Source organism: Micromesistius poutassou (genome assembly GCF_964030765.1).
Source record: "Micromesistius poutassou genome assembly, chromosome: 9".
NCBI classification, from domain to species: Eukaryota; Metazoa; Chordata; class Actinopteri; order Gadiformes; family Gadidae; genus Micromesistius; species Micromesistius poutassou.
The window spans coordinates 2170185-2185675 of NC_140279.1; the positions used below are offsets into that span (position 1 = coordinate 2170185).

Genomic DNA, 15491 nt, shown 5'->3' on the forward strand with positions numbered 1-15491 from the left:
AAATCCCGTCCGCCCGCAATCCAACACTCAATCCCCCCAGTCAACAAATCCCGTCCGCCCGCAATCAAACACTCAACCACCCCCCCCCACCCCCGTCAACAATTCCATCCGCGGACCCTGTTATAATGTAAGCGTTATAAAATTCTAGTCTCACTCCGGCCAAAAACTCAAAGTTGGCAACCCTGCGTTATGTTATGTATGAAATTGTGCTCGATAGGAAGATATGGATACATCCTTCCTTCAGTATTGACGAACAGAATGTAAAATGGACGACAGTTATTGTCGTAATGGACGCACAAAATGTGAAACTAATATGCACATATTTAGGCAGAGATCCATTCAAACTATTAGCGCATAGATAGAAACATAACGATGGATAAGTCATCGATCAAAAGCTCCATTAGGGTAGTCCATGGATGGATCGCTTATTGACACCTGATTGGTCCCCGGGCCCAAACGACATCGTCAATAAATATAATTGCTGTGCCCGCTCCTAAAATAGATAGTCCCAAAGCAAATAGTGCTGTGCAAATTATGGCCCCCTCGGTGGACTTTGGGTAAGGGCTCCTCTCAATGTGATGCTTAAATTGTGTCCTTTTAATCTATTTACACGAGGTTTACTACAAACGGTGACACAAACATGAGTTAATAAATGAACAGAATGCTTGTAGAAATAGTGAAAGCTTTATTTACAATTTCAACATTCATTTTAGTTAACAAATATATACTATGTTCATATTTGCAAAGGCGAGACAGTGTTTATTTAATAATCGCTCAAGTTACAGTGAACTATGATTCTGAACTAAGTCAGGAAAGACATTTGTATATTTACAACTGTAAAAGAATTGTACAACTCGTCAAGTGCACGTTATCGCACACACATTACATTATTATAAATACTCATTAACATTTCAAAATCTACTAGAGTTAATCTGATTATCAAACCATTTGTGCCCATTTTTACATTTTTATTCTCTGGGTCGAAAAAACTTTTTTTTTTTTTTTTTTTTAATTGAAGAGAAGTTGCTAAATCACTTTTTATCTCACTTCTTAGGAACAAGTCCCTGATGTGTGCTATAAAAAGCAAGTCTGTTCCACAACTAACACTCATTAACCTATTTAACCTAATATAATCTTATTCACACACAACCAGCAAAAGGTCCGAGATATTTGGTCTGTACATACAACTGCTGTATGTGACCAGATTGACTGCATAGTTACAAATGAATATAACTTCTTCTGTCTAACAATAAAGTCACGACAAAGACATCTGACAAAGGTCTGCCATGGTCAGCACTATTTTTCTTGTGTACTCATGTCACCATATTAGTTACATATACCTACAGACCACACACATTGAGAAGTACAGCATGAGCGATTGTATCCCAAAGAATGATGCACGTGTCTTCACATCACGTATTACAACCAATACGGGCAAAGAAACACTTAACACACTATTACATCTTTCATCCCCATAGGTTAAAGGTCACTTTTGCCAAGAAGAAAAAAACGAGAAAAAACACCCATACACACACACACACCCGCGCACATGCTCGGAAGCAAATCACAGTATTTGTCTTGGATCATTGTAGTGAACATGAGGACCATAAAACTAAAGCCACCGTGTTGACAGTGGACTGGGTGTTTGGACAGCCCCCGTCAGCCATGACACGTCGCCTCTACAGACCGCCAACAGGGCGTACGTGTGGAATGGAGAGCAGTGTTGTTCCCGAAACAGTTAATCAATAACAGATAAGCTGTGCCCCCCCCCCACCCACAAACAAACAGGAGTATGGGAAGATATAAAAAAAAAACAAGCAGGTTATAGCTCTGAGTTTTGTGAAACTATAAGCGCTGCAAATACTGAAGGGGGGGGGGGGGAGATAAAAAAAAAAGGCATCTGGAAACTACGCTGGGGCGAGTTTGATCCATAAGGCAAAAATAAGGAGCATCAGAGGAGTTCTTAGGGTTGAGACACATCGTACAATCGATAGTGGGAGACATTCAAAAGGAAATAGGTCCAAAGAGAGTGTGAAGACATTGGAAAGAGGATAAGTGTTTTCAGAGTTTGAAGTCTAAATTGATGTAAAAACTAAAAAGAGGCACTTTATGGATGCTGTGATGAATCCCGCGACAGTACCGTGCTACATTCTTATGATCAACTTGAAGAGAATTCAGTAATTAGCAAGCACCATTTCAGATGGTTAGTGAAATCAAGTCCTCAATTAATAACATAGTGTGTTTGTGTGTGTGTCCTCAAAAAACATAGATAGTAGCATGAGTATCATTCAAGAGTACAGAGTACAGCCTGTGTGCCAACAGGTCAGTGACCTCCTGGGCAGTTTAGACAACTGTTCAGAAGAAAGAAGGAAAAACAAATCATTTATATTTAAATATTATATAGACAGATGTCCTCTTTTTACGGTTTAAATAATATTCATTTAAACCCTCTATACATTTTATTGCCATTTTCCACAATCACATTTTTCTTTGTGCTTTAGATTATTTATTTTTGTTTTTAACTAGTTTTAAATTACAAAATGTTAAAAATCAGTTTTCAACATTTAACAGCATTATAACTTACACATCTTTATATTTGCTCCAATCAAACAATTTCTGAATAAATATTACAATTCAGTAGGCATTAGGTGGGATTTAAAAAATACCTTGGATCTCATCAGATATATATTTCTAATCTTCTGTTGCATCACTGTTGCACTTTGTCTTCAAAAGACAAAACCCGATTGGTTGCTACAGTGGGGCGGCCGTAGCCCAATCACTGGTTCCCCATGTAACCGTTGAGCTAGCAGCACTTATGGACAACACATGCTAAGAGATGTCACAGTCTATTCTCTTCTAGGAGGTCCAATTGTTCTGCGTTCATTTGTTATCAAAAGGAGCCACTTCAGCAGAGTAGACCCAGGCGCAGGAAGGCTGGAGCGATCGAGAGGTGTTTAGTGTGGGCTGAAGGGAGCAGTCTTTGCCGAGAGGTAATGGTTGGAAAGAAGGAAGGCATCTGGAGGTGTCTGTTGGCACGTCGGCCAACTGGAAGCCCGGATACAGTTAAGTGGGCAGTTGTCCGGAGGCTGTCAGAAAGGTGAGGGGGGAGAACCCCCGGGTTGGAGCCAAGAGTCACAGGTTCGACCGGTCTCAGGAGAGTGCGTCCCGTGCGGACCGCTGCTCGTGGATCTGCGTGAGCACGTCGGCAGTGTCCTTGAGCAGCATGTCGAAGATGCTGTCCGCCAGCTGCATCTTCACAAACAGCTCGTCCTCGTCGTAGTTGACCCACTGGGCCTCTTCCTCGTGGAGCTCCTGGACCTGAGAGGGGCGGGAAGGGGGGGGCGGGTCGACACAGGGGATTAGTGGCGGAGAGCAGAGGCTTGAGTGAATACACGTCAAGAGGACATCTTTCTTTCTAACAGACTTAAACTTAAACTTTACAGAGTTTAAGTTATGTCATGCTCCACCACTGGCCACATGGCAATATCAATGATGTCTCTCACACACACAGACACACACACACACTAGATTATAATATGTAGTAATATAATATGTATCCGAGGCTTCCAACTCGTACCAGTATGTGGTCTACTCGGTCCCGTTTCTTCCTGCCGAACTTGAGCATCTTCTGCCAGTCGGTCTTCTGGCTCTGGTCCTTCCTCAGGCCATACAGCTTCAGCACTTTAGTGGCGATGAATTCCTGATGGACACGTATGTGACGAGTTCAGTTCACATCTCAAAAGACCAATCTGAATTCGTCATTGTTTAATCTCATCGACATAGTGGTGGCATAATAAACTATAAATGAGCAGGAAATCAAGCGAGACATCTGACACCGTACCTGGACCTTGGAGATGTTCCCCGGCATCCGGACCCTGTGGGAGTAGGAGGAGTTCACCCGCCGTGGCTTGAGCCACAGTGGCTGATTGGCATTGGGGTCTTCGCCAAAGATCTCTTGGAGAATCTCCCAGGTGAGGTCGTAAACACCCTGCAGACGGACACAAAGAGAACATGGACGGATATGAACATGTGGCCGGTTGAGGTGGTTATTCTGAGCCAAACGAAACTGTTCTCTAATGGAGTGTGACCGAACGGCGCGGCTCACCTGTCGGTAGCTGCGGATGCAGAGGTCCTCCTGGTCCTGCCCGTTGGCCTCCTTGCCGAGGTACTCCAGAGAGGGCCTGGGGACGGGCAGCCCGGCCAGCGTCAACACGTCCGCCCGTCCGAGGCTGCAGGTCTCCCAGATCTCGGCGGTGGCGGCGTGGACCAGCCTCTCCACCTCCGTGGCCGAGTGGGGCACCACCATGGCGGGCTGCTCGGGGAGCTTGGGCAGCAGGGGAAGAGGAAGCTCGGGCCGGGGCGGTGTCTTGGGCTGTTGCTCGGGCCTCCCGACTCCCACCCGGTTCTCTTCGTCGTCGTCGTCGTCCTCTTCCTCCTCCTCCCTCTGCCTCTGCTTGCGCCGCTGCTGTTCCCTGCGGGACTTGAGGCCGAAGTCCTCTTCGAACCAGTCCTGGTCGTCCCCGATGTCATCCAGCAGCTCGCGGCTCAGCTCCAGCTCGGCCAGGCGCTTGGCCAGCTCCTCCTGACCGCTGGCCCCCAGCACCGGGCTCTCCTGCCGGGGCAGAGATAAAGGAACACGGACCACACGTTCATCTCAGTACGGGACACAAAGTGCAACAGAATGAAAAGATTGAGTCGCATAGGGCTCATGCTGTGCGTTTCATTTATTCAATCGGTTTGTTGAGGAAAACAACGTGGCACGCAGATCAATCACATTTGAATATACCCCGACATAAGGGGATATGCACTTTGGCTCTACACATTCTGATAACCAGGGCTGAGCGGGTGAGGTAAACAAACAGCCACTCATCAATACGAAAGCTATGTGCAGCCTGTGGAGGTTTCCATGAAAGATCCTCATTCCATCAATTATTTACATGTGACACAAACATGACTCACAAACACAAACTATTAATATTCAGCTATATAGAATTAGAACTCTATTCTACAAGATTCCAGTAGTTTAAATCAGTTAAATACCATCCCAGAGAAAGACTCACCGGTCGGTTGCATAGCTCCGGTGACGACAACTCTTCTTTTTCCGTTTCCAGGAAGAACGGAAGACCATCCTTTTGCTCAGACGGAGAGACCCGCCCCTCTCCCTCCAAGCGGTCGGTAAACAGCTCTCCGTTCATCCGGTTTGCTTCCATTATCTTCCTCTCCTTGGCCAGCTTGACCTGATTCAACTGCATGACCGTATCTTTGACAAAGTTGTTGAGAAGCGTGTCAGCAAAGGCACCGAGTGAGTCTCGTTGCTTCGCTTTCCCCTCGTTGCTCTTCACGTCAAAAACATCAATATGCTTGTTTGGAGTGACGGGTGAATAGTGAGAATCCAAATCTTTATATCCGGTATGAGGAGTTCTCTGTGTTGCTGAACCCATCTTGTCCAGGTCAGAAATGAGGAGAGTAGTTGGTGCGTTGTCGAACTCCAGGGAGCCATCCCTGATCTGGCCATTGGGCACGCTGTGGTGGGTCCCGAGGTGGTTATGAGAGTTAAGGTGGGCCTCTTCATCCAGAGCGTCCTTGTTCTGGTGGTGTACTGATGGGTGATCGGCCTCATCCAGCGGTTCCTTGTACCCTGACCTGGATGGGTCATCACGGGGGCTTTCCTCCTCCGTCTCCTTCCTCAGCCGAGGCGTTCTCTTCTCTTCGTCTGCGTGTTTACTCCTCTCGGACAGGTCGTCCACAAACGAGTCCTCGTCCTCCGTGGTGTCAACGGAGACGTCAAACTTATCTGGCAGGCGGACGATCTTGTCGGACGGCGCAAAGATACCGTGGCGCTCCTCGCACACAAAGTACACCACCCCGTCGTAGGTTCCGTTGTTGCTGCCTTCTGACTTATCGAGCTCCACGCCGGCCCAGAACCCGTTGGCGAACCTGGTTGGGCCTTTGAACCTGAGGGTTCCGGGCTGAACGTTGCTCACGAGCACCCGGTCTCCGATGCTGAAGGTCGGCATCTCGTCCACCACTGGAGACAAGCGTGTCTGAGGTGGAGATAAGGCTGGTGAGTGGTTTAACTCATTCCTGGTGTCACCCTTGGACTCTGCCGTCTTGTTGTTTAGATCTAGCAGCTTTCCAGAGTGACGGCTATCGCTGTAGTCTACAGAGTGTTCGCTTAGCTCCCCTGCAATGTCCTCCTCTACCTCCTCGTCTTTGCTCTGGTCCAGAGGAAACCTGCTGTAGGAGTCCTGCCTGGAAACGTCCCCGGAGGGCGGTGAGACCGGCGAGGCGGGCTGGGAGCTGTGCCTGTCGTCTCTGGGTGAGGACTCCACCGACGACTCAAAGTCATCGTGGTAGCCGTCGGTGACAGTGACGGAGGGACGCCGAGAAGCATCAGCGTCCTTTATTGGAGCTTCTATCTTGGAAGAGAGGGAGGCGTTGTCACTGGAGGATGAGCTGACATCTTGACGCCATGACTGTTTGGGCTCCCCTGGCAAAGAGGAGTCCCGTATCTTGAGGCCTCTGTCGTCCTGTAGACTCCCGGATGGAGAATATATGTTGTTCTCAGAGGGAACATGGTTAGAAACAGACAAGTCCTGGTGAGATATGGGTCCGTCTTCCATCTCTAGTTTAAGGAGACATTCTGAATGGCCATCTCCAGACTTGGAGCTTACATCCTGCGCCAGGTCCTCTGATATATCAGACCTGTGGTTAGACACAATGCTTTTATCCTCTGCTCCTCCACTCCGATGCTGGTCTCCCTTGAAGATGGCCGTCCTAGAGGGACCATCTGGAGAACCCAGGGCCTTGACCCCTGAGGAAGGCCGCTCTGGGCTACCGTATGCGGGGGTCGGGGTGACTGTGGGCGTGTCCTCCTCAGAAAGCTCCTCAGGTAGAGAGGTAGATCTACTCCGGCCCAGAGGAGTTTGGTCACCTGCTTATACATTCATTAGGAATAAGAATATATTGAATCAATTGCTGAGCATGTCATAAAGAACTACTTTGATATGCGTCCAAAATACTTTAAACCCACCATGGTCTAATGCAACATCTGAATGGCCTTCCTCAGAGTCCGACACCGCCCTGGAGCGCCTGCTGCTGTCAGAACTGAAGAGGAAGAGGTTTAAAGCACTATCCCAACACCTCCTGTTGATATTATACAGTGAAGTCAGCTCTATGACGCTGGTCATGTGATATAATACCTGTGTGGAGGCAGGGGTTTGCTCCTCTCGGTAGCAGAGGGAGCGGCGTTGAGCTGAAGTTCAGCAGCTGATTTGGAGCCTGGCTCTTTGTTCAGCTCCGCCTTCGTTTTCTGGATGAAATCATCGTAGGACTGACAGAAGAAAAAGAAAATAGTTGTCTGCTGGTTCCGTAACAGACCACTGTTTAATATCAATACGTGCACTTATGCAGTGCAACAACAACCCGCTCCCCACACACACAAACACTTACTTAAAAAAAGAAACATAAAATCAATGATTCATCCCGACCACACACTCACACACTTACCTCGAGCTGCTTAAGTAGACTGGCTTCCTGTGCCTTAAGGCGCTCCTTGTGTCTTTTCTTCTGCTCCTTCTTCAGCTGGTAGGCCATCGACTTGCGCTTCTTGAGCTCCTCTTTCAGGGCCCTGATGCGGCTCTCTATGTCGCTCTGGTCTGACATGGGATCTGTAAACATGTTGCAAAAAAATCGATCAGAATGCAAGCTCAGAGCGAACGACTCAGATTAGCAATAACAATTGTAATCCAACTTAGTGCAGGCTGAATTCCAGACCAAATTCCTTGCTGATTAAAGTGCATTTTATGTACAAAAAGCCCTGCAGTAAAGTCCATATCCAGGCACTTCTGTTGTCCCTATCTGGGCATTTTTCTTTAATATTAACCCAATGAATGAGTGTGTTTACACACCATCAAATTCAAGACAACATACGGATCATATCAGATAATGAACAATGATTAATACATGCCAATAAAAGACATAAATACATACACAAATGGACGAACAGAAGTCATCTATAAAGTAAGCTACGACATTCAACCTCCGTTGATGGGAGACGTAGTCCTGAAGTGCACGGGAAACCGTCCTCTGCTATCCCCTACTTTGCTAAGCAGGTTAGGTAGCGGGGAAGTGCTCGCATAATGCCTTCCTGGCAGCATCACATTATGCTTGACTATAGTCTGCCAGCACTATAGCTGCAATACGCCTGCTCCCTCTCTCTCTCTCCCTCCCTGCCTCAGACTTCTTCATCCCCTCGACTATGATGACAGGCTGTTACGTCGCGTCCATTTTCAAAAGGCAGTGCGGCTGGACGCGGGTCTGGACTCACCGGTGTGTTTGGCCGCGGGGGGGTCACTGGGCTTGGTGCGAGTCTGCCCTGGTGTGTGGCCGGAGGGCCGGGGCGGAGAGCGGAGCAGCATCTTGGTCCTGCTGCTGCTGCCGCCGCTGCAGTCTGGCGTGGAGGCAGTAGTGCTGAGGATGGCTTTGGCCGGGGGAGACTAGAAGAGAGCAGACACGGGGGAGGGAGGGAGGGAGGGAGGGAGACGGAGACAGCTAAGGATGTGGTTCACGTTCACACAGGCAGGATGTGTGCACTCGCTTATTGCCTTCGATATGTAGAATCAAACTTCAGTGACGTCCACCGTCCCTGCTCGCCCTGGACGATACCGTTACGGTGCACAGTAAAATAACTTGCTGAACGACGACACCAAATGCTTACAAATTTAGTATCGGCGGATGTACAGTTCACATTCCAACCAGCAAAGCCTTGCTTAAGGAGTGTTTGCCTTCTTTATAGCTCATTAACATGGACTCTCTAAATTCCCTCAACATGCCTAAACTGAATTTCTCAGAGTTCAGCACAAACACAAGTGCGTTTTCAAAGTGAAAGTTTGACTGGATTGAACTGGAATTTTGTCCAAAGAGCATGGAAATAAAACGTTAAATGTATGTTTGGACAAATTGGAAAAAATAAACCTGAGCCTGCTATTGCGCAAACAGGGAAGACTGTTCTATAATGAATGACATTCAAAGCGATAAATCATGTGTTTATTTATATCAGGCTTACTGGTTTGCCAGGAGAAGGAGAGGCGGAGGTGATGTCCTGGCTGCTCTGGAAGGAGGCCATGGACGTCTCTGGGACCGAGGCAGGCGGGGCTGTGGAGGGGCTCGCTGGGGTACTCGAACCGGACCGCTCAGGGCTCACTGTGGAGTAATCCTCCTCACCCACGCTCCCTGGGGACATGAACCACAAAAAGAGTCCATGAAGACCATCACATGCAGCTGGAATACATGTCGGCAACTTTAGCGAGAAACACATTAATTGGGAAACATTTATCACTGAATACCCCCTTTTGAATTCTGATGCAACACATAAACGACACCACAACAGACGGCCCGCTAGTTTAAATCAGAGCTCCTGTCACCTTTCTTCTCGTCGCTCAGGGGTTCCTGGCTCTGGCGGCAGACAGAGCTGGTGCTGATATCAGAGGTCTCCCTCTGACCGGGCTCCGGAGACCGCCTGCCGGGCTGGACCTGGAGGTGGGCCTGCCGGTCCCAGACGCCCAGGGCTTCCTTCTCCATCCTGCGGACCTCCGCCTCCTCCTGGTCCAGACGCTGCTTCCACTGCAGGAGCTCGGCAGCATGGTGACGCCTCTGGAGCAGCTGCTGCTCTCGCTTGGTCAGGAACCTGGGAGAGGTAGGTCGAGATGGGGGGGAGGGGGGGAAGGAGAGAGAGAGAGAGAGAGAGAGAGAGAGAGAGAGAGAGAGAGAGAGAGAGAGAGAGAGAGAGAGAGAGAGAGAGAGAGAGAGAGAGAGATGTAGGTAGAGAGAGAGGTGTAGGTAGAGCGAGAGAGGTGTAGGTAGAGATGTAGAGAGAGGTGGGGAGATGTAGAGAGAGGGAGTGAAGAGGAAGGCGAGGAGAGGGGGGAGAAGCGGAAGAAGAGGATAGGGGGAGGAGAGCAGACAGAAAGAGGGCAGAGGATGGATGAAGAGGCAGGCGGAATAGAGAAAAAGGTAAAGGAGGGGAAGAGAAATTGGAGAGCAGGTTGGGGTGAGAGGGCAGAACCACAGGTGAGGGGAGGTGAAAGGTTTAGGAGGTGAAGGACAGTGGAAAGGCACCAGCAGCCAAGCGGGAGAGGAGAGAGAAAACGTCCACGGATCAACATCGAAAAGTTACGTGAGAATAAGATACATAGGCAGGCACCCCCTGACCACCTTGACAGCCCCCCTTTTCACTGCACACTCGATTCCATATTGGGGTCTGCCACACCTGGCCAGGCCCTATGGTAATCACTCACACACCCATGCAACCATGCCATCCTTAATGACGATTGGTTCTGATGGAGAACGGCCTCATGGAAAAACGACACAAAAAGGGTCAGGCTCCACTACCCAAGGCAAAACAAATTGAAGTAATTGAGATCCCTGGGTTAGAAACATGCTTTCAGGTAGGACAAAAAGGGTTCAATGTGGGTCGGATCTCAGTCACAAACACAACATCCACCAAAGATACGATTTGTACAATTGTGAGGCAAAAACAAACAAACCGAAAGATATTAGTCAAGCGTCTACAGTCTTCCTCTAAGAGTGGACTGGAAGAACAGGGATTTGTGACGATGCTCAAGGACATTCTTAACTCTTTATTTATACAAACAAATAAATAAATCTCGGTATTATTTATTCATCTGCCTAAATTAAATCCATCCACATTCAAGGAGAGCATCTGTTCAGAACGCTGGTCCTTCACAGTTATGAGTGCCACTTGGCTTGGCGTTATCCAGCCTAGATCTAATTTAGAGGCCTTTGCCTTGACCCTAATACATACTGATGACAGACCAGATACTGAAGGGCCTGGCAGGGGGAGGGAGAGTCTTTAAGTGTCCTCCCAAATTCTATTACAGCCAATGGCCATCTGTACTTATTATTCCATCCCAGGCAACAGTTACCTAATAAGGAGGGCTAGTGAAGATTTACTGGGACCATTAAAGAGATACACCGCTTTGTCTGCGTTCATTCCACGGCTGAGGGTCCTAGGTCTTCAGCGGTATGTTACGGTGCGATGCCATCAATAAACCTGTTATCTCAATGGCTCGATGCAGGGCCCAACAGCCACTGGCCACCACACGAGGGACTCTTTGGGTGCGTTTGAAAATTGTGATTAGAGGAAAGTTAGCGGTGTATAAAAGCGGAGGTTTCGCATCATAAAGAAAGCCCAATGCCCCTTGAGGGACAATCAGCAAACACCTGTAAAGACTCCCTCTTCTTCACAGTGCTGCAACGACTCAAGGAGACCACTGTTCCTTGTTCACAGTCACTTTACGAGCGACCATGCTTCCATCCAAACAAGGGCTGGCGCAGCGTGCAATCCCTGCCTGAAACGAACACGAGCTGAACAAAGATCTTCAGTTTCATAAGAAATAATAGTCATGTCGATACGGTCGGCTTCCAGCGTCGTTAGTTTCACTCACAATTCGCCCACAATTCCATTCCACAAGAAACAAACATCCAGAAATCACCCAAAAAACAGACAAACAAGAACCAGCTGTCCCCCACCATCGACCCGCCACGCCCGCGCACATCCGTGTGGCGATGGCTGAATACAAGCATGCTCCATGGGCCAGGTGGGGAGGCAGGAGAGTGGAGAACATCATTTATACTTCAAGGGACGCTTGCTGGACACCTTTCACATGCGCCTCCCAACAGGTAACGCTTGTTGTCCGAAATCTCATTATAATTTCATAATAAATCAAATTTGGTCATTTTTCTAGTAGCGACTAGTGAGTCGATCGCCATGCTGTGCGAGGCGCCTCAGCCAGACAACAGTGAACCCCTTCTCTGTACAGATATGGCGTTATGAGTGGACAAGCGTCCCCTAGTATAAATGATGGCTCGAGGAGGAGGGAGTAGGGAGCAGCACGATACAGTACCTGACCAAGTGGTTGTAGATAAAGAGCTGTAGTTTAGGATGGAGATTGGGGAGACAGACACTGAGGGAGGCCCAGTGATGGGCCTTAAACACAGAGAGGAAGTAGTGGACAGGAGAGCAGTGTCTGTCCACACACACAGACACACACACACACACACACACATTCACACACACACATAGTTGACACATAGATTCAGACGGCACAAACACAACAGGAATATGAAGGACGGTACACAGAGAAACATCGACAAAGAAGACAAAACACAAGCAGACGGAGAGGGAGAGAAAAGAAAGACATGAGCAAATGTGTGTACTATCCTGTCGGTTGAAAGTGATCAATCAAGTCTGGAACGCCAATGTGTTGGGACATGCTTTGGCACCATTATATTAAGGCTGTTTTGGCAAGATACTGTCTACTAGAGGGGATATGTGATTGGATGTTACCTACAAGGAGGCCAGCCGACCAATTGTAATCCTTCACATGAGACGGATTTTAACTTGAGATAACCGTAATATAGTTGTACATTGTTGTAGTGTTGATAGTAGACTTAATATAGCTATAATATAGTTGATTGTTGTTGTGTAAGTAGACCATAATACATTGTAGTCGCCTGCAGCTTTGGTCTGCAGGATTCAAACATTGTTATTAGTATATTGCCCTTCACCCGGTAACGGTCAGTCTGCCTAGCCTGTGGTTATATTCCACAATATTCTGTTTTGGTGAATGGGTGGGCCAAGCAAGGGTTGCAGGGCTGGTCTTCCTGCACGTGCCACTCGTCCTCTGCAGCTTATCCAGAATGCAGCAGCCCGGCTAGTCTTCAACCAACCCAACCTCTCCCACGCTACACCACCACTCCACACCGGCTAGCGGGGGCTGCTCAAATCTGGTTCAAGTCATTGGTACTGGCCTATCTTGCTGTCTCTGGCACGGCCTACATCCAGGACATGGTCGAAACAATACAGCCCATCCTGTCCCCCTTTGGATATCTTAATGGTTGAATGCACTCATTGTAAGTTGCTTCATACAACAGCGTCAGCTAGACAATGTAACAAGACAGACTCAATAAGTGGAAAGGGCCAAGGGTCGGTTTGATATTTGCTGGTCAAAGAGTTGATGAAGTTGACAAATCTGAAATAAATTGCCACTTATCATTCAGTTATCAGTCAAGTGGTGAGCACCATATCTGAATGACTAGCAATGACAAAATGAAGGTAGATGACTGAAATGAAAAGAAAGCCATAAAGTAGCTATTATAAAAGTAAGCAAGCATACCAAAGCACAAGTAGCATTTTACTTAGAGAGAGTAAATGCGCGATTACGGGCTGGGCGATTTGTTGAGGGGGGGGGGGGGGATTACAGGCTGGCGGAGTTAAACTTAAAAATCGCGTTCAAATAAAAAAAAAATAAGAAAAGTGGAATCAATTTGTGGCGCTCGTTCAATCTGTGGCACTGCGCCACACATTGGTCTATGTATGGGAAACACTGGAAAATAATTGTAGATATTGAGATATTCAGGTAAGTACAATAGACAGTATATATTTATTGGTTGGCTGCTTTCAAATAATTCTTGACCATTATGTGGACTAATGAAGGGGCTCAATGAGAAGTTCTGAGTATGGTCAAAGTCTAATCTTAAACAAGTAGCCGTTTGTTCGAAAAGTCAAATGTCTTATTGAGAAGGACAATAATGGGTAGGACTGGGTAGGAAACATACGAGGCTCTCGTGTCAATAAGGGTGTTGGTTTACAATAAACAAACAAAGCAGGTACTTTTAGACAAAATAATAAAACAATGGTTTTATCTGCGGTACAATGATTGCAGATTGTTTTAGTGGTTATCAAAAGTGACCAAAGCTAAGGTTAGGCATCAGAAGCCAAATCAAGCATGCCCATGGACACATCCACACCACCACACTCTACCACAGAGCATTTCCCTTCTCTGCAGAGTTTTTAAACCTTCCACTGAAACATAATCAAACCAAAAACATTGCTGATTCCACGTTATGCATTATGCACAGTTCAGCAATTGGCCAACGTTCATTCCCACATTGTAGCATATACGCCAATAGTGGAGTGCTCATTCATAATTTTTTTTTTGGAGTAACTATGTAGTGTTGCCAGAAAGCAGAGGCTAGACGTTTGCATCACTTGAGACGCCCAGCAGAAACCTTCCCCAGGGGGTATAAAAAGGCATACATCTGTTGGGGGCAGTCAATGAGACAAAGTAAATCCCATCCTGGTGCGCTTCATTAACAAACATGGTTAAGAAGCAAAGATAGCATTTGTCATCTAGAAACTTTAGTCAATATCACTGGATAGAACAAATTATGAGATTTTACCTGAAATGTCGGTTATCATGACTCCCATAGTTCATAAGGGGTTATGAATTATGCAACGCAAACCTTTTTTAAAGTAAAACAAGGTCTTACTTCTCATCCGCATGGGAGTGCATCTTTTTCAGCTTCTGCATGATGCTGCTGGTCTCGCTGCCGGAGACAGAGAGCGGGGGAGACGGGCTGCGGGGGTCCCTGCACGCCAGCATCAAGCTGGGGGACGCCACCTCAGACACCGGGGTCTCGGGCATGGGGGTCTCCTGTGGGGGATCGGAAGGCACGGTCAGACGCAGGGCATTTGGTTATGTGCTTCAACAGCCCTCTTACGCACTTATAATGTATGTTGTATGTCCTGTGGAAATTAAAAATAGTACTTAGCATTGTGTAGCATCTTATCCTAGCTATCTTTGTTGTATACAGGGACTGGGTTAACCTTAACAGTTATTGTTATATTGTTTCTCTTTGTTTGTAGACAATGTACTGAAATAAATGCACAGTTAGAGTGAGACGTGTGTGGGTCTGGGGCTTAATGTCGGTGAAGAGACGGCGGTGCTACTGACCGGGGGTGCGTCGCCTCCTGCAGACTTGAGGCGCTCCTTGAGCCTCAGGGTGGAGCTCCTCATCCTCTCGATCTCCTCCTGCTGCTTCAGCAGCAGCAGCCTCTCCTTCCTCGCCGCCTTGTTGGCCTCCTGGAGACGCTTGATCTCCGCCTAGACAGACAGACAGACACAGTGAGGGAATATCAATGTGCATACCTGTACTAGTCACCATCGACTACTTTGTGCATGGTGTGATTGATGTGTGATTATTGAAGGACCTGTTGCTGTAATATATATCCATTTAATTTACGCTTGAAGGGTAACTCTCTATACACGAAGGCCCCGTCCCAATACCTCCCCTAACCCTAGATTTTTGCCCTAACCCTAGATTTTGCGCGTTCTCGTGTAGGGGTAGGGTGTCCCATAAGGGGGGAGTGCTATTTTGCCCTTATAATCAACCCTCAAATCGTAGTGAGGTCCGATGCAGGCTTAAAACGAAGTGGAAAATTTACTGTTGAGGGCACTCCAAACCAAGTGGAAGTTTTAAGGGGGGAGAAATGGGACAGGGCCTATGATTGTATTTCTTATGCCATGAAATATAATCCATAGTTATTCTCTAAAGCACAAACAGCTTCATGGCCATGCTACTTACACAACATCCTTGACTGTTTATTTTTTTATGTTTATTGTAAA

The 15491-nt window shown here is 47.4% G+C and overlaps 1 protein-coding gene across 4 annotated transcripts in view; it reads right to left on the reverse strand.

The window, feature by feature from the left end:
• Window positions 1-677: 677 nt before the first annotated feature.
• cep350 (centrosomal protein 350) overlaps window positions 678-15491 on the reverse strand; it is a 34536-nt gene continuing 19722 nt past the window's right edge. For 3 of the 4 annotated variants that reach the window (XM_084473058.1, XM_084473057.1, XM_084473055.1), the window contains exons 25-37: window positions 14820-14969; window positions 14356-14519; window positions 9426-9688; window positions 9068-9234; window positions 8330-8498; window positions 7510-7670; window positions 7203-7333; window positions 7034-7107; window positions 5061-6937; window positions 4106-4612; window positions 3842-3988; window positions 3578-3700; window positions 678-3318 (exon numbers count right to left, since the gene is read on the reverse strand). In XM_084473058.1, coding sequence (XP_084329184.1) covers window positions 3151-3318; window positions 3578-3700; window positions 3842-3988; window positions 4106-4612; window positions 5061-6937; window positions 7034-7107; window positions 7203-7333; window positions 7510-7670; window positions 8330-8498; window positions 9068-9234; window positions 9426-9688; window positions 14356-14519; window positions 14820-14969 — 4101 coding nt within the window. In that variant the 3' untranslated portion in view covers window positions 678-3150. The remainder of the gene's footprint in view (window positions 3319-3577; window positions 3701-3841; window positions 3989-4105; window positions 4613-5060; window positions 6938-7033; window positions 7108-7202; window positions 7334-7509; window positions 7671-8329; window positions 8499-9067; window positions 9235-9425; window positions 9689-14355; window positions 14520-14819; window positions 14970-15491) is intronic. The other variant, XM_084473056.1, reaches the window with a different exon arrangement.